This window comes from Physella acuta, unplaced genomic scaffold (genome assembly GCF_028476545.2).
Source record: "Physella acuta isolate Inbredline_101_S28 unplaced genomic scaffold, ASM2847654v3 ptg000657l, whole genome shotgun sequence".
Taxonomy (NCBI): Eukaryota; Metazoa; Mollusca; class Gastropoda; family Physidae; genus Physella; species Physella acuta.
Window position 1 is genome coordinate 273,022 of NW_026732176.1, and position 27,976 is coordinate 300,997.

The following is a 27,976-nucleotide window of genomic DNA, read 5'->3' on the forward strand; positions in this document are numbered from 1 at the left end:
TTTGCTAAGATATTAAATCACTTTTGACAGTTATGTAATTCATACCAAATCACTTAAGAAAATGTAATCACATGCCGAATAATTAGGAAAATAAAGTTTACAATACAGCGAACTCGGCCTGATGTATCAAAACAGTATAGACTTCAAATTTTTTTTAGAATTCATACAATATTTTAAAACCAAAAACATTATTATCTTAATTATTGAACGGGTGAATCCTTTAGGTGACACAACATAACAACAGTTTTAACTTTCTTCCAAAAAATAATAATAAATCACTCTGTTTAAAGCCGCCTGATATAGATCCTAAGGCGCCCCCCCCCCCCCCCCTCGTCGCCCTCCTCTCACCCCTCTGCACGCAACTGAATGTTAATTTTGTTATACCTAGACAAGTAGGCCTACATATAGAGTTTCTTCCAGGCATCTCTTCGAAAACGAAATGAAATTTATATAATTTATATAGAAAATATATACTTTTAACAGTGTCCGCCCCCCCCCCCCGAAGAAAGTCTACCGCCCCCCTCCCCCCGAAAATTTCAAGTGCCCCTTCCCCCCCCCCCCCTCCCGGAGAAAAAAGTCTGGAAGAAACACTGTACATATACGACATTATACGACATCTACAACAAGAAAGTCAGGACTAGAGTTCATCAGGTCACTAACTGTCTACTACATGTGAGCGGCTGGAGTGTGTTTATCTGTTATTATTATTATTTTATTACAAAAAGGTGAATGTCGCTTTTTGTGTGCCTTTTAGGATTGTTGTGGTTTTTAGTTAAGTAGTCCGCTATTATGGCGCTGATATGATTTTGATTTTACAATGGTTTGTAGCCTGGTTATTATGTCTTGTTTATATTTTAATGTTATTATTTATGCAAACTTTGTTTTGGATTGTTGCTCCACTTTGCTTTATGTCCTGAATGTTACTTATTATTGTATTAGGGACTATTTTCTTGTGCGTAGCATTGGTTTCTTTGTTCGTAGTATTGGTTTCTTTGTTCGTGAATGTGGTGTGTCGACAGGGACACCCCATGCGGATCATCTCAACGACAGAATCGTTGAGCCTCTCTCCGACTGTGTCGTTGAGAATAAAACCCTTTGGTGGTTTCTCAGTCAACACTGTCGTTGAAAATAAAACAATAATTAAACATGCTCTCCACAATTAGGAAAGCATAAACTGTAGGTGTTTTGAAGCTAATATTCCAGCCATTTTGTTTTGACGAGAGCTAGTCCAGATCTAGAATCTAGATCTAGACTAGATCTACTTTATCAACGATTTACACTGATGTAAAACCTACGTAAATCTACAAGATCTAGATTTACATTTAGATCTAGAAATCTACATTATTGACTAGAGAGAAAAAGTTAAAAGTATGCCTAGTGCGTCGAAAGTAAATGATAGAATCTAGTTAAGTAGATCTAGATCTAGAGAATCTAGTAGTAACTACAGCTACACATTAGTCATTATTCATAAACTTAATGATTAATGCCATTATCATTAATGCCATGGCTAAAATTCACTGAGCATGGTTGCTCTTATTAAGACTTAAACGTAAGGCCTAAATACTAAATAAAATTATTACGTTAGCTTAATTTTCTTGACAGCTTTTCTCTTCTTTTTTGCCATGCTTAATTAAAGTCACTTTCATGTGCTGGTAGCTTAAAACAAAACTTGTTTAGGAAGTTTATTTCTTTCTCCCTTTCATAATGCTGCAAATATGAGTAAGACGCTTATTATTATAATTAAATAGCTGCGATAAATAATCATTTGCATCTTTTTGGGGGTATTTCTTTTCCATAAACTGTGAAATATGGTATCTCAAATTTTGCGCGTAACTCAAAGCGAAATATTACTCGCTCAACTGCTCGTATTTAAAAAATCTGGTATGTCGAGGCACTAGAATGTTGAGTTTTTTTTTTGAGGTACCACAGGATCTACTAGATCTATGTATTGAAAGAAAACATAAATTAATTATAGAATAATAGGCCAATATAGTAATAAAGTATAGCTTTAGATTTTATTCAGCCTACTAATAAATAATTAAATAGGCCTAAAGTAGTACTAGATATTAGATAAATTACTAGTATTGTGTAGGGTTATTTTTATTAAAAAAAACAGATCACATCTTATACTTGACTTATACATTAAGGCGGGCTCAATAAAATAAAAATAATTTATTTAGGACCTAGGCCTATGTTTTGGAGGTCTAAAATTCTAAATGAAAAATAAATTATTAATTAGACCAACAATAGGCATAGTATGCTAAATCTATTTTAGTATTTAAATTTAAGGCTCGGCCATATACTAAAAATTTTATAAATGTCATAAAATGGCCTATTTTATTAGTAGAAAAAGTATTAGCCGTTAGAGTTAAGATGTTATGGCCTTATGTAAATTAATGTAATCAGTGTTAGATTATGATATCGATCAAGCATTTATTATATAATATCTGAAAGGGGCCTAGCACTCTCTTAGTCATTAGTCTATTATTAGGTCTTACAAGTAGTTTAGCCTATTTATATATTATATAGGCTGTTATTTAAATTAGGCCAAAGGCTTATTAGGAAAAGGCTTAATAGGCTTTAGTTTTTAATTAGGCAACAAGGCAGAGGCTTAATGTTGCTTATAGATTTAATTTGAAATTATTATGATATACGCTACTCTGCGGCTATCTCTTAACTATAGACTACTATAGAGTATATTATAGCCTAGGCCTATCTAAATAAAATAATTCAACTCACTTAGCTTACCATAATTTTTAAAAATGTTTAGTTAAGTATTCAGCTCTCTATGTCAGCTAAGGCCCATAATTGTAATTATCCTACTGTTAGATCTATTAATTATTTAATGATTAGTAGGCCTAATTATAGGAATTAGGTCTGATACATTAAGTCCTATATATTGGTCGTAGAGTAATACTATTGGGCTAGTAATTATATACAATATCTATACAAACCTACTTATCGTTAATTTGGGAGTCTTTGCATTGACCTTAGTTTTCAGATGAAGCAGCCTAATTTTTTATCAGATTATACCATAAAATCAAAAGTAGACTTGTAGATCTTTTTAAAACAAGGCATGAAATATTAATTTAAATAATATAAACAAATAGCCTAAATAACAACTACACAAAGTTAAAGTCATAATAACTTTTTATAAAGGTATCTTGAATTTCAACTGGAGGTAGTTTTGATAAATATTAGTATTCTGAACATTAAAATAGGTAGACTTAACATAAATTTGTTCTGAAAACATATTTAGAAATTGGTTTTAAAAATGAGGTTAGGATTGGGGTGGGTAACTAGTTGAGGATTAGATATGAAATTCATTGTGTTTATCCATGTTGTAATTTCTCTTTTACAGGTTCACCCAAAAAAAAGGGAAGATCTTATTTTTACCAGTAATAACTTAATAAGACTACAGCATACTAAATGACACAAGATGTTCTTTCTCTATTACCTCTTACATTTGACATAAAAGCAGGAAAAGGTATGACAATTATTAATAAGCTGCTTTAAATTTTATAATTTGTTTTTTATAACTTGATTGTACCATTTTTATTTCCAATGATGATAAATATAATTTAGTGTCATTTATATTTTAAAATATTTATATTATACTAGATATAATATACTTCTATAATATTACTATCCAGGTTTAACAGTCTATGCCTACAACATAGATCTCCAGGACTAAAAGTGCAAAAAATTGCAATCAGTATATCACAAGTATTATAACACACCCATCTAATCTGCTTCAGTGGCGAGAACTGGGTGAATCCTCTCAAACATTAATCAGGTAAGTTATCACAAGTTTGCTTTGGTTTATTTTGAACATGTTGATTGAGATAGATTTTTATTTGTATAAATATTGTATTTAAGGGCAGGTTAAACCCCCTAGTAAAACCAAGTCAGTGGTGATGATTGATACAATATGTATTTTTTTAAATATTTAATAATATTTTAAATATGCTGATTTGCAGGAAGGATATATATATATATATATATATATATATATATATATATAAATATAACATTATCATTTAGTGGTTTGTCTTACAAATTTGAATTATTTACTTAATCTGTCTTAACTGCTCAACAGGAACTAGGCATACCTAATGAGTGTCAAGCTGATACAGTAGATGTACAGAAGAATTTTTACACAAGGTAAATATTGATAAATTTTAAGTTTTCTTTTTTTTAAGGTTACATGTAGTGTTTTGGGAGAAAGGAATTAAATTATTTAAATTAGGCCTAATAGTTTATTTCTCTATCTTATGTTTCTCTTAAAATAACTTAAATTTTTCCCCTTAATCACTAAAGCAAAATTTTATAGATATCTATGCCATGATTCATCTCATTCAATCACTTTTTTCTTGTTTTGTTTTGATGTATTAAACTAATTTAAACTAAAGATTATTATTTTTTGTTTGCTAATTTTATTATTTCAGATGGATGATTAAGAAAATCATTTTGTTTTGTTTCAGGAAGTGAAAAGTGATGTAAAAGGCAACTAATACTTCCATCTACCATAGTTAAACAAGAATCTGCAAATGGTGATAATTGCAATAATCTTGATATATTAATGTTTGGCTTTATAATTATATGCAATTGTCAGGTTTGATAAATAAATTATTTCTCAAAATTTGATGTATTTGGTTTTCTTACTTTGTACATAAGATGCAAGTGATTGAAAGCTGAAAAGGGTTGTATGTAGTTATAGTATTCCCAGCACAAGTTGACATTAAAACAGCTGAAGCCCTTTAAAAAAAACAAAAATAAAATAATCTAGGAATGCTGTTTCTATTAGCTGAGCACTTATTTGGAAAAGAACTTAATTGTTTACCAGAGAATACTGTGACCCAGTTTCAGGCAAAAAGTGCCTATGTTTATTAATATTAAGTTAAAGAAAAGTATCAAACAAACAGGATAATATTAATAATAAAGACCTCCACACTAGAGAAGTATGGAATGAGTGTTGCATGGAATTCAAATCAACTTTGATGTTGCTAATTGCTACACTGGCCATAATTGGCCTACATTGACTTTTGCTGAGCTAGGCAACTGTTTTTGTTTAACTGTAGATGTCGACTAAATAAAGAAGAAAACTGACACGCCAATACTAAAATCAAGAACTTGTAAAGTTCGTGGTTGCTAAACCGAGAAGTCCTGAGTTCAATCTCCCGTGTAGATGAGGCTCTATAGTTGGGGATAGCAACCTATCTTGGGGATACAACACTTGTTTTTGGATTGACAAAAGATAAGAAAAGAAATCCAGAAAGAAAAGCAACTGAACGAAGAAGAAAAAGGCTGGATATATTCGGTATCAACTGAACAATTTTAACAGACACACATTTCAAACTAGACATGCATTTCAATGACAAAGTTCAGTGAAGCCATAATGTTGAGTTTGACTGAATGAAGAACGATATTGTTATTTCAAGCAAAGTTAAGGTTTATTGTTTTAAAGACATTGTCGTGGATTGATTTAGACTAAGACTTCCCTGTTTAAATAAGCCGACAACGATGGCTCTTCTTATTTCTCGTCTTTGATGTTGCTTTCAAGAACTTGTATGAGATTAGATTACCTACATAAGGCTACAAAGTTTGGAATCTTGGCTTTCTAATAGTGGACCTGACTACATGACATTACCCCCACCCCGTCAATTACCCCCCCCCCCCTCCCGTATTTACCCCCCGGGGCAATTACCCCTTGTCAATAACCCCCCTGGAAAAATCCCCCCCCCCCCCCCGGCCTCAAGTTATGATCCTAACTCAAACTCTATACCTATGTATTTCCATAATCCTAATCGATAAAAAAAATGACCAAACCCTAAGCATTCACCTCAGCCTAAAACTTAACACATAACCAAAACCAACTCTAGACTTAGGTTTCAGCCTAACCTTGACCATAACACTAACCCTAATCCTAGCCTTAATCCTAACCCTGACCATAACGCTAACTCTAATTCTGAACCTAACCCTAACCTTAGCCCGAACGCTAACCTTAGCCCGAACGCTAACCCTAACTCTAGCCCTAACTCTAACCCTAGCCCTAACGCTAACCCTAGCCGTAACCCTAACCATAATCCTAACCTTGGCCAGAACGCTAACCCTAACTCTAACCCTAGCCCTAACGCTAACCCTAACCCTAGCCGTAACCCTAACCATAATAATAACCTTGGCCAGAACGCTAACCCTAACTCTAACCCTAGCCCTAACGCTAACCCTAACCCTAGCCGTAACCCTAACCATAACCCTAACCCCAGCTGTACCTTAAGAGGTGTGTCCGTGGGGGGGGGGGGGGGGATGTCCTCCTTGGCGGGGGGTAAATGACAGGGGATAATTGCTTCAGGGGGGGGGGAGAGAACTAATAATCTGTAAGTCCTACTATTCAATACATTTGGTTTAACACAATGTCGTCACACATGTAAAACAAAATAAGCAGTGTTTTTATTATTTGTATCCTTAAAAAATGCAAAATAAATGCTACGCCATTAACTCAACCCTCTTTTTTCTCGTTACATATCGTCACGTAAAGCCACCGCCCAAAATGATGGTGACGTCAATATACAATCATAAAGTGGTCACCCATTAACGACGACTCACTCTTCAGACGATTTTGCACCCAACCCCCCCCCTTCTCTAATTGTAACACATTTTCACAAAAAGCCAGATCTTCGCTTCCCCCCCCCCCCCCCCACCACCACTCTCTTTAAAAACACCACACCTCAACACATAACCCCCTCCGCCGTTACCCTGAAACTGCATTTTTACTTTCTCGTATATACGAAGTATAGAGAAAGTCTTGTAATTTACAAATCTCGACGTTTTACACCTCACTGATACGGAAAAACATAATTTTGCAATCTTGTCCGTATGTCTGTGTGCCTGTGTGTGTGTCTGTGTGTAAACACGATTACTTGAGTACCGTTACAGCTAGGTTGATGAAATTTCATATATAAGTATTTTATCAAAATCGTAGATCCGTATAAACTTTTGAGCGATTTCCGATAACCGAAAGTGGTACTTTTTCTACTTTGAATTTTTCAAAAGCCTATAACTTGAGTACTATTTCAGATAGATAAATGAAATTTCACATGTAAGTAAAAGATGTAATTCTCTGCCTTCTGTCAAATTTTGAGTAAATTCCGTTGACAGTAAGTACTTATTTACGCTATTTCCGATTTCTCAAAAAACGCACCTAAATTTATAAAGTAGTAATAATGTTGCGCACTATTATGCACATCTTTATTTGGCGTTCACTTGGTGTGCAATTCTTTTTTCTACAAGGTTTTATTCTATTTTAAAAAGTTTAAGTATTTAAAGTGGATTAAAAATCATGTCTATTTCCCGAGTTGCCATTCCCGGTAGTGTTATATTAGAATATTCGAGAAATTTTAGGGGAGATCACTCCCGGTTTATTATAATATGTACTGACCTCGATAAACATTGAGTTAATAAATGAATTAATACCAAAAATAACGAAATAACGGATGAAAGCAAAAATGTGTCGTCACACTTTCCGATCACCCCTTCCATAAATGAAAAAAAAAGCATGAACATACTAAAGGAGAATATGGATGGTGATGGAGGATCCCAACGTTAAAAATTAAAACAGAGCAAAATTTCAGGAATCCATGTTACATATTATTATTTTCCTTAGGTATAACAAAGGTATTTACATTGTGTTTTATATTTTACGAGCCGCTATCATACGCCGCTATTTAGTTGTTTCATTTTCTACTTTTCAGTAATTCATAATTTGTGAATTCGACAGTAACAATGCTGCCACTGAAAATATTTGCTTTAAAACACTATCAGTAGCTCGTTAAGGACGATAACCTCCCCCTCCCCACCCTCCTTTCACACAAACCCTACCCCCCCCTCCCCAGTGAAAGCAGCCCCCTCTGAGTTACCTCCACTAAGTTTAAAATCTTTAAAACGAACGTAGGCGCAATACTGTTTATGAGGGACCCACACAGAGGCGCTAGACCACACGCCAGTGGTACAGTAGACAAAAGTTTCCCTACTGTAGGGCGCACTTTTAAAACTCATAGTGTTCCTCCCGAAGCCAGGGGGGCGCACCGGGTCAAACGAATTGTCATCGAATGTCGTGTGCCACAGAGTCAATATTGTATAGTGCTCTTTAACACAACCTTAGGATATCCTAGGGCACCAAATCGCATCCTGCCGGGGCGCCGGCAGACGCGCCTGATTCCATATAGTCAAATTATTGTTGACCATCGTGTCTTTAGTGTATAAATAAAAAAAAACGAACGTAGGCGTCGTAGTGTTCACATGGTAGCACGGGGCGCTTCGGGTTACGTAATATCCGGGGCGCCGGCGGCTGCGCCTGTTGTTGCTTTTTTACCTTAGCCCCCATGCAGAAGGCTCAAGTTTTAATATCGCCGCCCTGGATTTTCGGGCGCCAAGCCATTTATTAACAAAAATCGCACCCTCTAGGGAAACGCCCATAATAAATTTTAATTTTTGTTTTCGCAGAAACCTTCTCGTGAGTGTTTTCATTAACTCTCGAAAGTTTAACGGCACTCAGATGAACGATGTCAAACAGCATCCGTTTTGTTTTTTACAAACTGTGTAGAGAAAAATTGCACCCTCCAGGAGCCCCGCCCTGTTAAAATAAAAAAAAAAGAATTTCTTACTGTAACCTCCCCTGAAGTTTTATGGCGAGCGGATGAACGGGATTAAACCGCAATCTACTTTTTCGTATATATACCCTATATAGGGAAGAATCGATTCGCGCCCTGCTGGGGCACCGTGCTTGTGAAATATATCCAGTGGTATTTTTAAGTTGCATGGCCATAGGATGAAAGGTGTAGTGCTGCATAGAGGACATAAACAAACCCACAAACAAACAAGCAAAACTTCATTATATAAATACATAGAGAGAAATATACATAATTCTACATATGCATATTTGCATATATATATATATATATATATATATATATATATATATATATATATATATATAGCTACATTTGGTGACTTCCCATTTTCCCCAATGGCGTCAAATTTTTCACATAATCCACCTATTAATTCATGTGAAAAAAAGCATCGTTTTCATCGTAAATTATTAGATTTTGGTATCAGCCTCTCTCCGGTCGTCGCTTAGCAAATCTGTTATCCAAAAATTCAACAAGCATGTATTCACCTGTACATTTTGCCGTTTGTGTCATTTCCCCTCACCCCCCCCCCCCCCCCGGGTGATAGTTTTTAAACGTGCACAGTTAATTGTATATTTTTTTTATCTGCAGTCAGTTATTAGTACAGTTAACTCTCATTAGTCATTTATTGAACTGTCAAAATGCATACTTCTTCTATATATTTTGCTATTTTTCGCCACGGTGTCACCCCCGAAATTTTTCCACCTTGCGCAGTCCTCAGCCCCGCCCCCCACCTTGTGACGCCTCTGGTTAGGGGTACTACTTGAGTACAGTAAATATGTATATATATATATATATATATATATATATATATATATATATATATCGGGGGGGGGGGGGGTATAGCCCCTTGGCACACCTTGTACCTACGCCACTACATAATCATGTTCTTAAGATTATATAGCACATTCTATGTATAAATTCGATAAAAATAGCTATTACGTATTCTACAATTTTATATTTGTAATAACATATTGTAAACGAAATGAGTCTTAAATTCGATTACAAAATGGGCCTTTATATTATGTATTTTTTCTATTTTGCAATCATATCATGTATTACTTGTTGTATAGCCTAGATTCTATAATAATATACTAATATATTCCATATTACATAATCCTATATTATATCGTTTAGTAATCTCTACCCTAATGTTTTCTATACCGAATAATCAATATTCTGTAATTCTAATTGTGTATAAATTAATCATATAATCTCTAAAATTAATCATAATTGTGATCACAATTAAATTCAGCAATCCACTGTATTAATTTATATTGCTAAAAATAATTTAATTTTCAATTTTAAAGACAGAAGATACATTTTTATAATATTAATTATTATTAGCTCTGTAAAATGAATGGTTGTTTAATTTTTCTTATATTAAATATTTTAAGCGATTAATTAATCGAAATGGTTTTATTCCGTTAGCTAGTTTTTACAGTTTATAACTATAATTAGAGTCTCAACGACAGAATCAAATGAGAAAAAATCTATAGCGTTATTATATACCGACACTGTTGATAAGCCACTCAACGACAGTGTCGTTGAGAATAGTGTATGATCGGCTGACAGGGAGGGACATTCTGCTGGAATGTCGAGGCCTGTGTGTTGAAGAGTTTCTGTGTCACGTTTATGTGGTGTATGGTAACGTAGGGTTATTTTTATAGTGTTTTATTATGTTTTCCATATTTTTGTTTGCTTATTTTGTATACAAAGTGACTATATACTAGATCTATTTAGTCACTTCGACTTTGAGAAGTCTCAAGGTTTGTTTTATCCAGACCACGTGGTAGCACGATGGCCTGGGTTTAGTCATGGATTATTGTAGATTTTACTTTCATTTATGAGAGCCTCTTTTGTAGATTTTACTTTCATTTATGAGAGCCTCTTGTTTAGGCTGACAATTGTGTCAGCTTACTGCCTTGTGTATAACTTTTTTTACATTTTAAATTGATTTGTCTTATTTTTCCTCTTTCTAGGACGGTGGTCCGAAATTGGGTGTTTTGTTCCGTTGAGTTCTGTTTCTGTTTTGTATGTCTCCAGTGTTCTGTTTTACCTAAATTCTAGTTTGTTTATAAGCTTGGTTCCATATTTATTTTGTTAAATAAATTTTATTATATTGTTTAAGTTTTTGTTTTATTTTTAGTAGTTTTATTATTTAGACTAAGGTTACGTTATTAACCAGTCTGGGTTTATCCGGGCTTGCACTGACCGGACAGTAGAAAGTTAGATAAGCCTAGAAGGGTAGATTTTAGGTATCCCCCACCCCTAGCAGGGCTTACATACAGACATCCCGGCTGCTCACTAAAAGGACGTTTTCATGGGTCCGCATACAATAGGGTATCTCTTTATGTCGTGGGCTAATTCTCGACCGCCATCTCCAGTCAGCTCAGGACAAATGCCAGGCGACCGTACCCTACACAAAGGGGAGGTGTGTGACACTGTTTTTTGTATAGAATTACGGCCTGTCCCAGTTCAGTGGGTGATAACTCACTAACATCACCATGGTCTGTTATAACAATCAACAACGTCGGCATTCGACCATTTAGTTTTTCCCCAGTTGAATTCAGCAACCATTTTTTTAAAGTTTACAAACTAATTAAGTTTTATTAAGATAACAATGACATTGCTGAAGCGCGGGGCCCCTTCAAGCGCGGGGCCTATGGCGACCGCCCCGTTCGCCACCCCCTAACGCCGGCTCTGGTGTTTGTGTGTTTGTCCTTTATGCATTACTACAACTCTCATCACATCGCCGTGACACTTTGGGAAGTTGTTGAGAATATTCCTGGGGAGGTTTCTGCGAAAAAAATAATTTCAAATTCACAGGGGTGGCGCCCCGACAGGGCGCGATTTGTTTTTCTCTATATACGGTATATAAAAATAAAAGTCTATTTTGGTTTGGCATCGTTCATCCGATAGGCATGAAACTTTGGGGAGTAGATAAGAACACTCTAGGGAAGGGTTCTGTACAAAAATCATTTTTAATATCGCAAGGGCGGCGCCACGGGAGGGTGCGATTTTTCTCTATATACGGTATATAAAAATAATAAAAGTGAATTACAGTGACACCGTTCACACGATCGCCATGAAACTTTGGGAAGATGTTTAGAATATTCCTGGGGAGGTTTCTGCATTAAAAAACATTTTCAAATTCGCAGGGGTAGCACCCCGGAAGGGCGCAATTTGTTTTTTTAATACGATATATAAAAATAAAAGTAGATTTTGGTTTGACAGCGTTCACCCGATAGCCATGAGACTTTAGGGAGTTGATAAGAACACTCTAGGAAAGTGTTCTATTAAAAAAATAATTCTTAATTTCGCAAGGGCGCCGCCACGGGAGGGTGCGATTTTCCTCTATATACGGTATATAAAAATAATAAAAGTGAATTGCAGTGACACCGTTCATCCGATAGGCATGAAACTTTGGGGAGTTCATTATAAAACTCTAGGAAAGGGTTCTGTAAAAAATCATTTTTAAGTTCGCAAGGGCGGCGCCACGGTAGGGTGCAATTTTTCTCTATATACGGTATATAAAAATAATAAAAGTGCATCGCAGTGACACCGTTCATCCGATAGGCATGAAACTTTGGGGAGTTCATTATAAAACTCTAGGAAAGGGTTCTGTAAAAAATCATCTTTAATTTCGCAAGGGCGGCGCCACGGGAGGGTGCGATTTTTCTCTATATACGGTATATAAAAATAAAAGTCGATTTTAGTGTGACACCGTTATCCGATAGCCATGAGACTTTGGGGGAGTTAATTAGAACAATTCAAAGAAGGGTTCGGTAAAAAAAAATCCTTTTTAAATTTCGCAAGGGCGGCGCCACGGGAGGCTGCGATTTTTTCTCTATATACGATTTATAAATATTAAAGTCTATTTCGGTTTCACACCGTTCATCCGTGTACCATGAAACTTTGGGGAGATGTTTAGATCACTCAATAGTAGGGTTCTGCAAAAAAAAAATATTGTTTAATATTGCAAGGGGGGGCGGCGCCCTCCGGGGGGGGGGGGGCGATTTTTTTCTCTATACACGGTATATAAAAAATAAAACTCGGATGCGGTTCATCCGAGTGCCATGAAACTTTAGGGAGTAGATGAGAATACTCCCGAGAATATTTCTGCGAAAAAGAAAACTAACGTTTCTTATGGGCGGCGTCATATAGGGTACAACTTTCGTCAATACACGGTTTGGCGCCCAGAGTTTTAGAGCGACTATGTTGGCACTTAGCATCCGTTAATCGAGCGTCCCGCATTGCGAGAAAGGGGTACTATAATATTCAGCGGTAAAACTACAACACGCTTCTAAAAATAGCTTTGTAACGCGAGGAAATCCTTCAGTGCAGTTTCGTCACCTTGCCAAAGATGAAAAAAATAACTTTTTGAATATGAGGAGCCTACTGTAGAGTTTCGTCACTTTGCGAATGATGCAATTGAGATCGAGCACCTAATAATAGACCATTAGTAACGCTAGCATATTGCATCAGTCACACTGATGTTTAAAACACGTTAAATACTTTTTTACGTGTTAAAGAAAAAAATCCTGTTCATTTGTGTCACTTTAGCGAATGACGAAATCTACATCATTATTAATAGGATGCTATTTGGACGAAGGCGCCTGTTAGTTTAAGGAGCCAGGGGTCGTACGCCGCGCCTATGCGGTAGTCTAATCGTGGGGGTGGGGGCCCTGAGAGCGCCCATGTGCGTCTCTGACACATGGGCGGTCACCGAAGTGTGTTCTAACATTATTTCGGTGAGTGATTAATGTACACTCAATGTTTACATACGGTAGTGTAGGTAAACCTGTGTCCCGATATTTATGATTTAAGCGCAGGCATTGTTTACATTTAAATAACTCACTTTTAGAAAAGACGGTCACGCGTCTTAGAACATATAATTGGTAACGCGTTGCTGAAATCCTAATACATTTCGTCAAACTTATTTCTACCCCGCGGCAACGAAATTTTAGATAATAAAGCTTTTATTTAACTCACTTCCTTTGTCGTCAGTCTGTCTAGACTGAAACGCCGGAGTGAAAATTCGGAAACTTCTACTTGACCGATACGATTCACACTTGGCACGTGGGTCAAGACATGAAGACAATTCAATCTGAAATTAAATTTGACTCAATTGGATGCCTAATTAATTTTTTAAGAATTAAATAAAATTTGGACCGAATTAGTAGGCATGTCTATCCAACCACACCACACGCTTCATCACGTTCAATAGCTGCGCAATCACGTTCAATGGCTGCGCTAGGCGCGCAATGGTTTTTAGTCATGTAACTCTATTGTAAATAAAACATGTAAAGTACTGAAAAAAAATTCATAAAAAACGTTTTAATAACAAGCTTTTATGTAATAATGCACTAAAAAGTAGAAAATAAATTATACACTACTATTTAAATTACTATAAAGAAAAGCGTGGGTCTCTTCTCAAATATTAGTAAAGGTATCCAATAGGTAGTAAAGTACCAAAGTGACCCACGCTTTTCTTTATAGTTATTTAAATAGTAGTCTATAATTTATTTTCTACTTTTTAGTGCATTATTACATAAAAGCTTGTTATTAAAACGTTTTTTATGAATTTTTTGCAGAACAGACGCAACACGTACACACAGCGGGCCGAAAAACATCAAGATCAACACAATTATACAATCACTCCAATAATATAATGTTCAGTGTTGTATCCTCTAGCCTATAAGTATTATTTATTTTATCTTTCAATTCAAAAACGTGATTCACAATATTTTCTTTTGACAGCCAACGTACTGTAGTGAAGAAAAGCAGAACTTCGTGATTTTTATCATTTCTTTGCACCGTTCTTTAAACAGACGTGTGTTTAGGACTCCGGATTTATTATTATAATTTACGACGTTTATTAGCAATGATGTCGGAAGAGTCTTACTGGCGAGGGCATACCGGTGAATCATGCAGTAGATTTCCCGTGGGTTAGGCAGCTAAATCTTTTATCATCAAGCTTCAAAAAAACGTATTTATTCTCTCCATGATATTTTCACTAAAAAGCAACTCTTCTCTCCTATAATTTGAACGAATATATTTTACAAAGACAAGCAACTGCGAATACGAACTTACGTCTGTTTATTCATCAACTTGAAAATCAAACAATGGTGAAAGCTTGATTTCATTCAAAATTTGTTCTTTAACTATCCATGGAAATGGCTGCTATAAGCCGTTGAATAGTATTATTATACAGAGATACTTGTTGCATCTTTATTGCACTGGAACCTTCAAGAATTAATTTCACCATCTTCAACATGCAGGGTTTGATGAAATTTTGTCCTATTGTTTTTTTTTTTTTTGTTTTTTTTTTTTTGCTTGGCAATTTCTATCGCGACTTCATTGTATGATTTCACTAATGCTGTGTTTCATTCTTGAAAACATGTTCGATTAAGTCTCTGACATTTGCAACTAACTTCCAGAGTTTCTTCCAGTTCGCCCCCACCCCCCGGAGAAAAAAGTCTGGAAGAAACACTGCTAACTTCATGCCGACAAAAGAGCTCCATGTCTTTTTGGTGTACCGAATGATTCGTCTCAAAATGACGTTTAAGTTTTGAAGGTTTCATAGACCCATGGCTGAGATCAACTTTGCACGTTACGCATTGTTTTTCTTAATTTCATTTCCTGAGATGTTAGTAAAGCTGAATTTCAGATATTCTTCTAATTTCTAAATATTTGTTGTTGTTTTTTTTTTCATTGCTAGGGTTTAGTCTACCAGTTCGCGACCCCCAAGAAAGCCATTCGCGATCCCAATGCTCTACAGACTTAACTGGACAATCGTTCACATTTTATTCAATTGGAATTGGCCGAACTATATTTTTTTAATCGCGAAAGAGTCATTGCAAAGTTTAGCAAACAATATCATTCGATAAAATACTATAATACCCCAATTTATACATCGCACGAACGTAGGCGCCTTTGCGCCTGATTTAATTTAGTGAGCTGCGCCTGTTGCAGTTTTACTCCCCAGAGTTTTATGGCACTAGGATGAACGGTGTCTAACCGCATCAAGACTCTTTATATACCGTATTATAGAGACAAATCGCATCGAACTTTGCCGGTGCGCCGCCCTTGTGACATTGAATCTTCTTCCCCCCCCCCCACCCCTTTCAACACAGAAAGAAACCTATTCAGCAACTCCCCAAAGTGTGATGGCGATAGGTGAAAGGTGTAGTAATGACATAAGGACAAATCAACAAACAAACCCACATACATTCATATATATATATATATATATATATATTTATATATATATATATATATATATATATATATATATATATATATATATATATATTTATATATATATATATATATATATTTATATATATATATATATTTATATATATATATATATATATATATATATATATTTATATATATATATATATATATATATATATATATATATATATATATATATATATATATATTTATATATATATATATATATATATATATATATATATATATATATATATATATATATATATATATATATATATATTTATTGGTCTAGATCTATATATCATAACAGCCTATCCAATCATAATAACCCTAAAAAACGGAATTAACACTTTCTGATTAATTAATAGCTGAAAATATTTATTATGTCTTTTAAAAAAAGATACATTAAACATCAATAATAATCATAATAATAAATTGTTTCTTATGTCTAAAAAATGTAATCATTTACAGCTACATTAATTACTACATTTTGTTGCTCACTTCAATTATCATAATTATGATCAACTTAATGGGTTAAATAATTATTTATACAAAATTTAGAATTGCATAAAATGGAATATATTCAAACCCACATACATTCATTTATATATATATATATATATATATATATATATATATATATATATATATATATATATATATATATATATATATATATATATGTATAGATTGGTCTAGACCAGGGGTCTCCAAACTTTTCAGCCCGAGGGCCGCATTAGCTATCAAATTTCAGTTCGGGGGCCAGTTTCTTCCAGATATGTCTTTAATTTTTCTGGGCAAAGTTCCTCAGCCATCACCAGCAAACATTTTTTCCGTGGACAAAAAGATCTCCGCGGGCCGGATGAAAGGACCTCGCGGGCCGCATCTGGCCCGCGGGCCGTAGTTTGGAGACCCCTGGTCTAGACCTATATATCATAACAGCCCATCCAATCATAATAACCCAAAAAAAACGGAATTAACGCTAATTAAAAGCTGAAAATATTTATTATGTCTCTAAAAAAAAGATAAATTAAACATCAATAATAATCATAATAATAAATTGTATCTTATGTCTTAAAAATTTAATCATTTTCAGCTACATTACTTAATACATTTTGTTGCTCACTTCAATTATCATAATTATGATCAACTTAATGGGTTAAATAATTAGTTATACAAAATTTAAAATTGCATAAAATGAATTATATTCAATATAGAAAAATATAGAGTAAGTATTACTTCAATGATTCAAATTATAATTGTACATTTAAAATGTTGGTGTTTATTAGTGGTTAGTATTGTTTTATGGGTAATGTAAAGGATAAGAATTTAGCCATCATATTTTCCAAAAAACCGAAACAAAGCTAGCCTTAACAACTTGTACTAGATAATAAATGTGCTATGGAGATTCATGACACCAATTCTTTCCATGTAGTTTTTCTTCCTTTGTGTGAATTGTCTAGTTAGAATATTAATCATTTGTAATACTTTGTATGACAAATAATATTATGAAGAGTATTATATCCTGTATGACAAACATTAATGGTGTGTTTTCAGCCTACACAATGTGGTATTAGTAAAAAAAAAAAAGCAATAATTTTATATCTATATATATAATTCTCCTCTGCGAGCCGTTAGAAAACAAGCTGCAGCGCCTCCTTACAGTCCCCTCTCTCTATCACTATCACCCTACCCCACCCCCACATGGTCTGCTGAGCTGTGGTCACGTTAATGTTTACAAACCGTACAGCCAGGTTTAGTGACGGCTATTAGGCGCAGATAATTAAGTTTGAACCGACTTTAAACTTACAAGAGGTAACTAAGAGGAGGCTGCTTTCACGGGGGGGGGGGGGGGGGGGGTGTAGGGTCGGTGTTAGGGGAAAGGAGGGGGGTTAGTGTTTTAAAGCAAATATTTTCAGTGGCAGCATTGGTACTGTCGAATTCACAAATTATGAATTACTGAAAGTAGAAAATAAATCAACTAAATAGCGGCGTATGATACGCCGCGGGTCGGCTCGTATAGATAATTAAAGATCTTTGTGAAAGAGAATTTAATGACCAACAACACATTCAAGTCCTGAGTAAAAATTTGTGTGCATAGATAAACTAGATTTAGAGGAAACGTTTGTGATAAATGTCAAATTCATATGGTCTCTCTGGTAAATGAATATTTTTATGCTTAGATAAACTATCTTTAAAATTAAATTTTTTGTGACACACATCAAATTCATATGGTCTCTCTGGTAAATGAATATTTTTATGCTTAGATAAACTATCTTTAAAATTAAATTTTTTGTGACACACATCACATTCATATGGTCTCTCTGGTAAATGAATATTTTTATGTGTAGATAAATGACCTTTACGATTAAATTTTTTATGACACACATCACATTCATATGGTCTCTCTGGTAAATGAATATTTTTATGTGTAGATAAATTACTTTTTTGATTAAATTTTTTGTGACACACATCACATTCATATGGTCTATCTGGTAAATGAATATTTTTATGCTCTGATAAATCACCTTTATAATTAAATTTTTTATGACACACATAACATTCATATGGTCTCTCTGGTAAATGTATATTTTTATGTGTAGATAAATGACTTTTTAGATTAAATTTTTTGTGACACACATAACATTCATATGGTCTCTCTGGTAAATGAACATTTTTATGTGTAGATAAATTATCTTTACAATTAAATTTTTTATGACACACATCACATTCATATAGTCTCTCTGGTAAATGAATATTTTTATGTCTAGATAAATTACTTTTTTGATTAAATTTTTTGTGACACACATCACATTCATATGGTCTCTGTGGTAAATGAATATTTTTATGTCTAGATAATTGATCTTCATGATTAAATTTTTTGAGACACACATCACATTCATATGGTCTCTTATGTAAATGAATATTTTTATGTCTAGATAAATTAGAAATAAGGGCAAAACTTTTATGACAAACATCGCATTCATGTGGCTTGAGACTAGAATGGATAGTTATTTTATGTCTAGATAAATTTCTCTTCTTTGCAAACTTTTTATGACAAACATAGCATTCATATGGCTTAATTCCAGAATGAATATTTGTGTGTGTGGATAAACTAGACTCTGTAGTGAACTTTTTAGACAAACTAGACTTATTGTATACCTGTTCTAGGTTTGTTTTTTTAATCTGTTCACCCTGACTGATCATAACAACTTCTTGCTGACGAAAATCATGACCATATGGATTCACCCTTGTGTGAATGTTTATGTGTTGTTTAACATGATCAAAATGGAAAAATCTTTGACAACACATATCACACTTGTATGTCTTCAGTCCCTTATTGCTAATCAGATATTCTTTTGGGAGATTATCAATCAATTTTGTATGTAATAACTTGAGTTCTTTTAATTCATTTTGAAGATCTGATTTCAGAACTGCGAAATTTTCTTTAAAATCAGTTGAATCTGGTGGGGAAGAAAGTTGTTGCTGTGCTTTGAAACCATTTTGTTGTTCACTCTCCAAAGATGAAATTGTTAATATCTCAGGTTTCTTATCTTCAAAAATTGAAAATGCTGTTGATAGATTTGGTTTCATGTCTTCAGAAGATGAAAATAATGTTGGGTTATCTTGTTTCATCTCTTCTAAATTAAACAAAGGCTTTGTTTTATCAAGATTTTTATCTTCTAAAGCTAAAAATGGCCTTGTTTCCTCCAAGTATTTGTCTTTAACAGTTGAAAATTGTGTTGATACATTTTGCTTTATATCTTCAGAATTTGAAAAGAGTGTTGATATATTTGTTTGTACTCCTTCTGAACTTGAAATAGCTGATGTTTCATCTGATTTCATGTCCATAAATGTTATGATTCCGTCACTCAATTCCTGTTTAACCATAATTGAACTCTCCCAAACTATACCATTAGTGTCCTTTGTGTTTTCCATAGCTTTAGATTGATGAATTGTTGCAGAAAAAACTGGAAAAAAAAATCTTGATTAGAAAACCAAATTAAAAATAGTTTTTGAAAATATATTGATTGCATTTATAAACATGTTTAAATATTTACGTCTTAACTTTACACTTGCTTAATTTTTTTTTTAGAATTCATATAGATCTAAGAGACCTTAGACCCTTGCTCTTTTAGTTCAACCTTTATTAAATAGAAGAAAAAAATTCCTCTTCTCCTAATAAAGCTAGATTCATAAATTTAGTATTAATGGAAAGCTTAATGCCCACAAACTCATATGGTTTAGAGATAAAATACTCAAAAATGTAATTTTCATACTTCATAATTTTTTTTTTCAATTTTTTTTTATAGATGTTAATGATAAATTTGACTATCTGAACTTGGCGGGACACAGGGCAGATGAAGTAGAGTTCATCTGTTTCTTTGTCCTAAGCATATGAAGGCATAGTGTTGTCAGAGACATGTTCGACGAGATTCGTTTTTATTTAAACAATAAAAACATGTTGTCTGAGACTTGGCGGGACACTGAAGTAGAGTTGAGTAGGTCACCTGTGATATCATATATGAAAGGATAGTGTGGTCAGACCTATGCTCAGCTGAAATCGGTGTTTTAAAAGATAAAAAACGTCTTTTTGAATGTGGGGTCTGGTTATTTTATGATGATAAATGACAGACGTAATGTTATGGATGACCCCCAAAACCTACAGTTATCCAAGTGATGACCGGGTAAGTCTAGTTAATTATTAATAGTCCTGTTATTTAATAATTTTTTAATTTTAAATTAATAAGCCTTGATGAGATTTTGAAGAAGGGCTATGAGTTGATAAAGAAGCATTAATATTAATTAATAATATTAATAGGCCTAAAGTAAGTATATTTTGAATATTTTCGGATCTTTGTTATAAAATATTGTAAATCTATAAGTCTATTACCTACCTAAAAACCTATACTTACATATTTAAAGGTAGATTCTAATCTAATAATAAAAATAATAACTATCAATCTTAGTTTTATGTACTAAAAATTATTTTAAAATAGGCCACAGCTAGTACTAGATATAGTAATTATTTTAATTTAGTAATGTGACAGAAATCCTTACCCTACCTAGATCTAGTACCTACCATAGTCCATATGCCTACGCCCTGACCCTATATTTAATGGTAATCTATTGTTTAAGGTACGTAAAATCAGCCAAGACTAGTAATGTGAAAAAAAGTTGACTTATTAAATTTATGATTTCACATTTTTAGGAGGATTTAAGTTTTGAAAGCTACATAAATGTTTCAAAGTTTCATGTAACTGTAAATAAATGTATTAAAACTTTTCAGTAATAAATAAAGACTAGATCTAGCAATGTTTACATCCAATGCAACCAAGCTCAATTGTTTTAGCAATCATCCTGTTTAAATTTTTTGGCTAAATTATAATTAGAGATTCAGGGGAAACCACTCTAATATACAGGTGGCCGCTGTTTATATAGCAAATCTTGCTCGCAAACACTGCTGTTTAAAGTTAATTTCTGACCTATATTGATATATTTATCTATTGCTTTATTATTCAGTTATCTATAATATTTGACAAAAATATATCATAATATACATCTATTAAAGCCTTAACAATGAGGCAACTTTTTTTCACATTACCAGCCTCGCGGATTTTACGCAGCTAAAACGATAGATTACCTCTAGATCTATATATTAATCTTAATATATAAAAGTCCATATGCGCACTTCTCTCTCTCTCTCTCTCTCTCTGTCAGCAAGTTTTTATAGGCGATTGTGATCAGAATGTTCAGCTAAATATGGAAAACTTGAAGATACTGGCTTTTGTTGAAAATAATATATGGTGGATGTTATAAATGTATTATCTAAATTTTATTTAAAGAAGGGAAATAAAATTTAAGGCATATTCGAATGTAGAAACACAATTTTAATAATGCAACCGGAAAAGCATTTATTGTTGTGAAAAGAATGAAATAAACAATGACTTCACATGTGACTTCTTTAAACTTTGGAAAGAACACAAAACAGTTCAAAACTAATGGCATAATCTTCCAATTTTAGAATATAAACTAGAATACCCGTCATCCGTTGGATAACTGTGAGTTTCGGGGGTCATCCATCAAAAAACATCACGTCTGTCACTCAGAGGCAGAGCGACCCTTCCCGGCGCCCGGGGACAAAGTTTTCGATTTGAACCCCCCCCCCCCCCCCGCAAGATTTCGATTTGAACCCCCCCCCTTAAACTTTTGATGTGCACCCCCCCCCCCACTCAAACTTTCGATTTGAACCCCCCTCAACCTTTCAATTTATTTTTCCAAACCATTTTGGCGCCCCAACATATGTCCCCCCCCGCCCCCCCTTCCCCCATCCACCTCACTTCCCCCCCCCCCCCCGCCTACCCTCCCCTACCGCCCCCCCCCCCCCTCCTCGCTACGCTACTGCAGTGTCACTTATCGTCACAAAAAACAGACCCCACATTCAAAAATATGTTTTTTATCTTTTAAAAACTCTGAAAACACCGATTTCGGACTATCCCTTCATATACTGACGTCACATGTGACCTACTCAACTCTACTTCACCTGCCCAGTGTCCCGCCAAGTCTCAGACAACATGTATTTATCGTTTAAAAAACGATTCCAGCCGAGCATGTCTCTGACCACACTATCCTTTCATATGCTTAGGACAAAGAAACAGATGAACCCTACTTCACCTGCCCTGTGCCCCGCGAGGTCCTGATAGTCAACCTTATCATTCACATATAGGGCTTAAGAAAAAATAATTGAAAACGTAAAAAAAAAAGTTCTATTAATTTTTATGACACTGACTTTAAAATTTAGCCTTCATTCTCCAAAGCAAATTTTAAAATGCTTTTCTGGCATATCTAGCCCTGGCCACCTATACCATGTTTAAATAATGTGAACACCCGCCATTTTGCTCGTGGTAAACATGGCCTAAAAATGGTCGGAAGTCCTGCGTCCGGTCCGGACGCCATATTGTTGTTAGCAGCCGACCACGCCTCCAAGTTAGTGAGTAATCCTACTATATCTAGATATAGAACCTAGATAAAAAAAAATCCCATGTATTCTCGAATTAGATGATCATTGAAGCTAAACAAAGATTTATATAAAATAATTAAGGCCTGAAATAGATTCTAGATGTAGAATTTACATTAAGTCTAGATCTAGAATTTACATTGAGTCTAGTGACCTACATCTAGGCTAGATCTAGATTTAGATCTAGTCTAGGCTAGATTCATAACTAGGTACTAGGATAAATTTTTAAAATTGGTTTTCTAGGGAAACAACTACTACAGTTAAAAGGAGCAGAAAATTACAATAACAGAACAGTTTTCCTTTTTGATGTAGCTCAAACGGTTAAAAAGTTATGATTTTTTTTCGTATTAAAAAATGTGATTTTTTTAACATAGGATTTTTTCAATTTCTGTGATAGAGTTTTTTTAAGCGTTTACTAAAATTGTCCTAGCTTGTAAACCATATGGTCAAATGTGTTATAACTTTATAATATCTTTATTTATTATATATGGAAGCATAATAAACAATAAAATTAGAAATTTATGGGCAGAGTAAAACAAAAACAGAAGTAGAACAGGGTACCCCCCCTAATTTTTCATATACATTGCATTCATACAATCTCAGTCAAAATTTTAACTATTCAGAAAATTAAGTTAAAACTTGCTGAGAATGATGAGCTATGGATGTGTCAGTTATTACAATCAAATTAATATTCATAACTGAAAAGATTTTTGTTTTAACTGCTACAAAGCTGATAAATTATACAATTTCGCAAAACAGAAGTCTTGTTGATGTGACATGCAACATAATGGCAAATTTGAGTTATTAAGCACTTAAGTCTCAAAATTTGTCTAGCTCAAGATAACTCTATTCTTAAACAGAAGTAATCAAAATATGTGTTTAAATCTATCTGTTTAACAAAAAATAAGGGGTGGAACAGGGTACACCCCCTATTTTTAAATACTAAATTTGTTCATACAATATCAGCTTATGTCCAAACTATTTGAATCTAAAGCTAAAAACTAACCAGAGTGAAGCTCTGAAATAAGTGTGTTTGATGGTTCTATCTAAAATGTTGACAAATAGGTAAAATATGGTAAAAAGGTAAAACGCTGAGCCATCGACGCACCTGACATCATTGAAAAACTGAACTAATATATGTAAAAAAAAAATGATGGCAAATTAGGTCTATTAGAAATGTAAGGTCTTTTATTTGTATAAATGTAATTAACTTGTTAGTCTACTTATAAATATAGTTTAATTAAAAAAGATGTGTTTCTGTCTATTCATTAGTATTTTACATTTCAGAAGAAGTTCAACATTGGACTGGTTGGTTTTAAAAAGATATAGAACTAGTTCATATCACTAAACTTTCAATGTACTGCTTCAAAATTTATTTAAGTTATTTAAAAAAATATTACTTAATTTATCTAAATAAAAGATGAACACATTTATTGTAATAGTTTTAATTCCTCTTTACAGTGTTCCCTCATTAGGCCATATAACTGCTTATCATATCGTAGAGATGTGCTGGTTTTTTGAAGTGTAGGTTCTATCTGGAAAAGTAAACAGTACATTATTTGCTTTCACATCAAAATAAATAAAATGGTTTTTCTGAAGACACTAAATATTGAATGTTTATTGCTAATACCGCACCAGACCTTCCCCTCCCCCCCCCCCTCTTCTCCACTACCTTCAATATCAAAACAGCGTTTGCCACTATCGCCGGCGTCAAAAAATCGTTCGCCACTATCGCCGGCGGCAAAACATCATTCGCCACTATCGCCGGCGGCAAAACATCATTTGACACTATTGCCGGCGGCAAAACATCGTTCGCCACTATCGCCGGCGGCAAAACATCGTTCGCCACTATTGCCGGCGGCAAAACATCATTCGCCACTATCGCCGGCGGCAAAACATCATTTGACACTATTGCCGGCGGCAAAACATCGTTCGCCACTATCGCCGGCGGCAAAACATCGTTCGCCACTATTGCCGGCGGCAAAACATCGTTCGCCACTATCGCCGGCGGAAAAACATGGTTTGCCACTATCGCCGGCGTCAAAACATGGTTCGCCACTATCGCCGGCGTCAAAACATGGTTTGCCACTGTCGCCGGCGGCAAAACATCATTCGACACTATTGCCGGCGGCAAAACATCGTTCGCCACTATCGCCGGCGGCAAAACATCGTTCGCCACTATTGCCGGCGGCAAAACATCGTTCGCCACTATCGCCGGCGGAAAAACATGGTTTGCCACTATCGCCGGCGTCAAAACATCGTTCGCCACTATCGCCGGCGGGAAAACATGGTTCGCCACTATCGCCGGCGTTAAAATATGGTTCGCCACTATCGCCGGCGGCAAAACATCGTTCGCCACTATCGCCGGCGTCAAAACATCGCTCGCCGCTATTTTTTTCTATTACCTCCCTTGCCACTTTCGCTTTCAAATTGTAAACAAACGTATTTTTATAAAGGTAACAAAACTGCGCAGCATATAACTTTTGTGCGCTATGTCCAAACAACTTGATTTTTTGAAACAATAGAGAAAAGTGGTGTAGAATTCAAATAATGCAATTACTTTTCTCCTTTTTATAAAAATAAACAGTAGGGAGTAAATTAAACTTACCTTATTTTCACTGAAATACTCCATCTCGAATAATCCATGAACAAAATTAAAATAACAATGAAAACGCAAACTGTCCATTTTTTTATGAAAAATCGATAATCGCACGAAAATTGATCGGGCGATAACACCGAGCGATAAAAATTACGAAACTATAGCACTCGCGTCGCCGCAAATTCTCGGCGTCTGGGTAACGGGGACGAAAAACTCGCCGCGCGGGTTAAAACGAGATGTAATCCTAGTACCTATTCATAACTTTCCTTCGATAGCTGATCTTTAGATCTAGAGAAATTTATCGTAAAACTAAATGAAAAAGACAGTTGAAAATTGATATAAGTGTTGGAACGTAATAAATACAGCAAACGGACGTATTGTTTAAGTTATAGCCGGCAGAAAATTAGCTTTGTAACGCGTTAAACTTTTGAATGGGCCACAAAGTCTATGGTGGAGTCCGCCATTTTTATTGTACCAAAAAAAGTAAACACATCAAGGGACGTCACTATCCCCACAAAGTTTATTCAAAGTATTAACATTTTAAAAAAAAATACGGTTAATTTAACAATGAATAAATCAATAAATTAATTAACGTCTTTAAATAAATTTGTGATTAACAGTCTGTCTTAAAACAAAAATTTTTCTCTACCTACATACTATTTTACAGCTTTCCACGATGAGTGCAACCATGAGCAATAGTCAATCAGGCAAACAAAAAAATAAATATTCAAACATGTAAACAAACTTGACTTTTAGTAGTATATAGATAAATGAACTATTTCATTCAAATTTGATTTAGATCTATAGATCTACTTATGGGGACGTACGCTATGAAATGTATACAATTTTATCGCCTAAAAGTAATACAAATTACTTAAAGAAATAATTTAATTCTCTTAATCAGACTTAATCAGTGTGTTCATTTAATATGGTGTTGTGTTGACAAATAATGTAAATAATCCTGCCTGTCTGGTTTTTTTTGGACTTAACTAAAGATTGGATGTATCTGATGCTTTTAATATTTTCGGTAACTAAATAAAAATTTAAAAAAAGCAAAAACAATTTGTTTTTCATGTGTAATGGCGACCTAAACAATGGCATCCTGCTATTCGATAGGCCACCATAAATTTTATTGCACACATTGTAAGCTAAAAAAAGAAAAACTAGGTCATGTTGTTTAAATTTGCATTGTTATTTAAAAACTTGATCTGCAAAGTTTTGTAAACAAAAAAACTATAAAGTGGGGCTGTCAGAAATCGATCACGGAGTTCCTGAACAGCCAATCAATGTTTGTCTTACGAAAGTGAAACATCGGGTTATAACTTAGGCTTGAGAAAATAAATTGAAATGTAGCCTTAAACTCAACACATTATTTTCAAGTTCTCTGGATCCGCAACTTGTATAGCATTGCTTAAAAAAATATTAAATTTCTGAATTAATTTTAGGCTTAAGTTTTTTATAAAATTTTAGCCTATCTTTTATTATTTTTACGGTCCTAAAACTAAAAAAGCACATTTGTATTCCATGTCAACAACATTACGGAAGGATTTTCGTCAATTTTTCGTCAACTCACTGGTGTCCATTTGGCATTTAGGCCATAATATTATATATTATTATTAATAAATTATTAATAATAATATTCATGGCCTAAGTATTGGTAGCCGTTGTTATTTTAAATGTGCCGGATTTTTAGCTATTTGGTTATTTCTTTGCTTTGTCACTAGTTTTGACCAATAGGGCTAACAACTAGATCTAGACTAGAATTCTAGATCTAGATTCTAGATCTAGATCTAACTTTTTTATAAAATATTTTTCTCCAACATGTTTAACATCAATTTAGGCCTATGGCTATGCAGCTATTGACTAGTTCACGTGTGTGTTATTTTAAATGTGCTGTATTTTTAGCTATTTCAGTATTTGGTTATTTCTTTGCTTTGTCACTAGCTTTGACCAATAGGGCTAACAACTAGATCTAGATCTAGAATTCTAGATCTAGAATCTAGATTCTATTTATTTACTAGATCTAGTACTAGTAGTACTAGGGCCTATCTATTTAGTATTTAAATTTAAATTTTATAAAATATTTTTCTCCTAAATGTTTAACACCAAATGCCAAATAGGCCTATGGCTATGCGGCTATTCACTTGTTCACGTGTGTAAGCTGTAGTAACATTAGACCTTTCTTATCTGATGTTGTAATTCGTAAATGATCTTAAAACACTCCTAAAATGAACTTTTTTGCGATGTTTGTCGTTTGAGATACAAAACTTGGGTCCCCATCTTGAATATATTATTAGAGTAATCTCCCTTGAAGACAAGAGTTCCCAAACTACACCGCTTTTACATTTACGACATGTAAGCTATGCTATACATTTCTAGTTTCTTTTTTTAAATCTGGTTAGAGTAGGGTTTATGACACACATT

The 27,976-nt window shown here is 34.1% G+C and overlaps 1 protein-coding gene and 1 long non-coding RNA gene across 4 annotated transcripts; one reads left to right on the forward strand and one right to left on the reverse strand.

Annotated features, from left to right (window-relative positions):
* Positions 1-1,017: 1,017 nt before the first annotated feature.
* On the forward strand, positions 1,018-4,644 carry LOC131948665 (uncharacterized). Of its 2 annotated transcripts, none has more exons than XR_009388042.1 (5): positions 1,018-1,368; positions 3,362-3,487; positions 3,654-3,796; positions 4,100-4,164; positions 4,485-4,644. It is a non-coding gene; the product is annotated as an uncharacterized LOC131948665 (long non-coding RNA). The 2 variants fall into 2 exon arrangements; XR_009388043.1 differs by having other exon boundaries at positions 1,018-1,176.
* A 13,169-nt stretch (positions 4,645-17,813) lies between these two features.
* LOC131948662 (zinc finger protein 883-like) lies at positions 17,814-27,845 on the reverse strand. 2 transcript variants are annotated; one of them, XM_059310289.1, is made up of 2 exons: positions 27,731-27,845; positions 17,814-19,906 (listed from the first exon to the last, which is right to left on the reverse strand). In XM_059310289.1, exon 2 carries the CDS (start codon positions 19,872-19,874, stop codon positions 18,048-18,050), a length of 1,827 nt encoding a protein of 608 aa, XP_059166272.1. In that variant the 5' UTR covers positions 19,875-19,906; positions 27,731-27,845; the 3' UTR covers positions 17,814-18,047. The 2 variants fall into 2 exon arrangements, with proteins under 2 accessions (XP_059166272.1, XP_059166271.1); XM_059310288.1 differs by having other exon boundaries at positions 27,787-27,837.
* Positions 27,846-27,976: the final 131 nt, after the last annotated feature.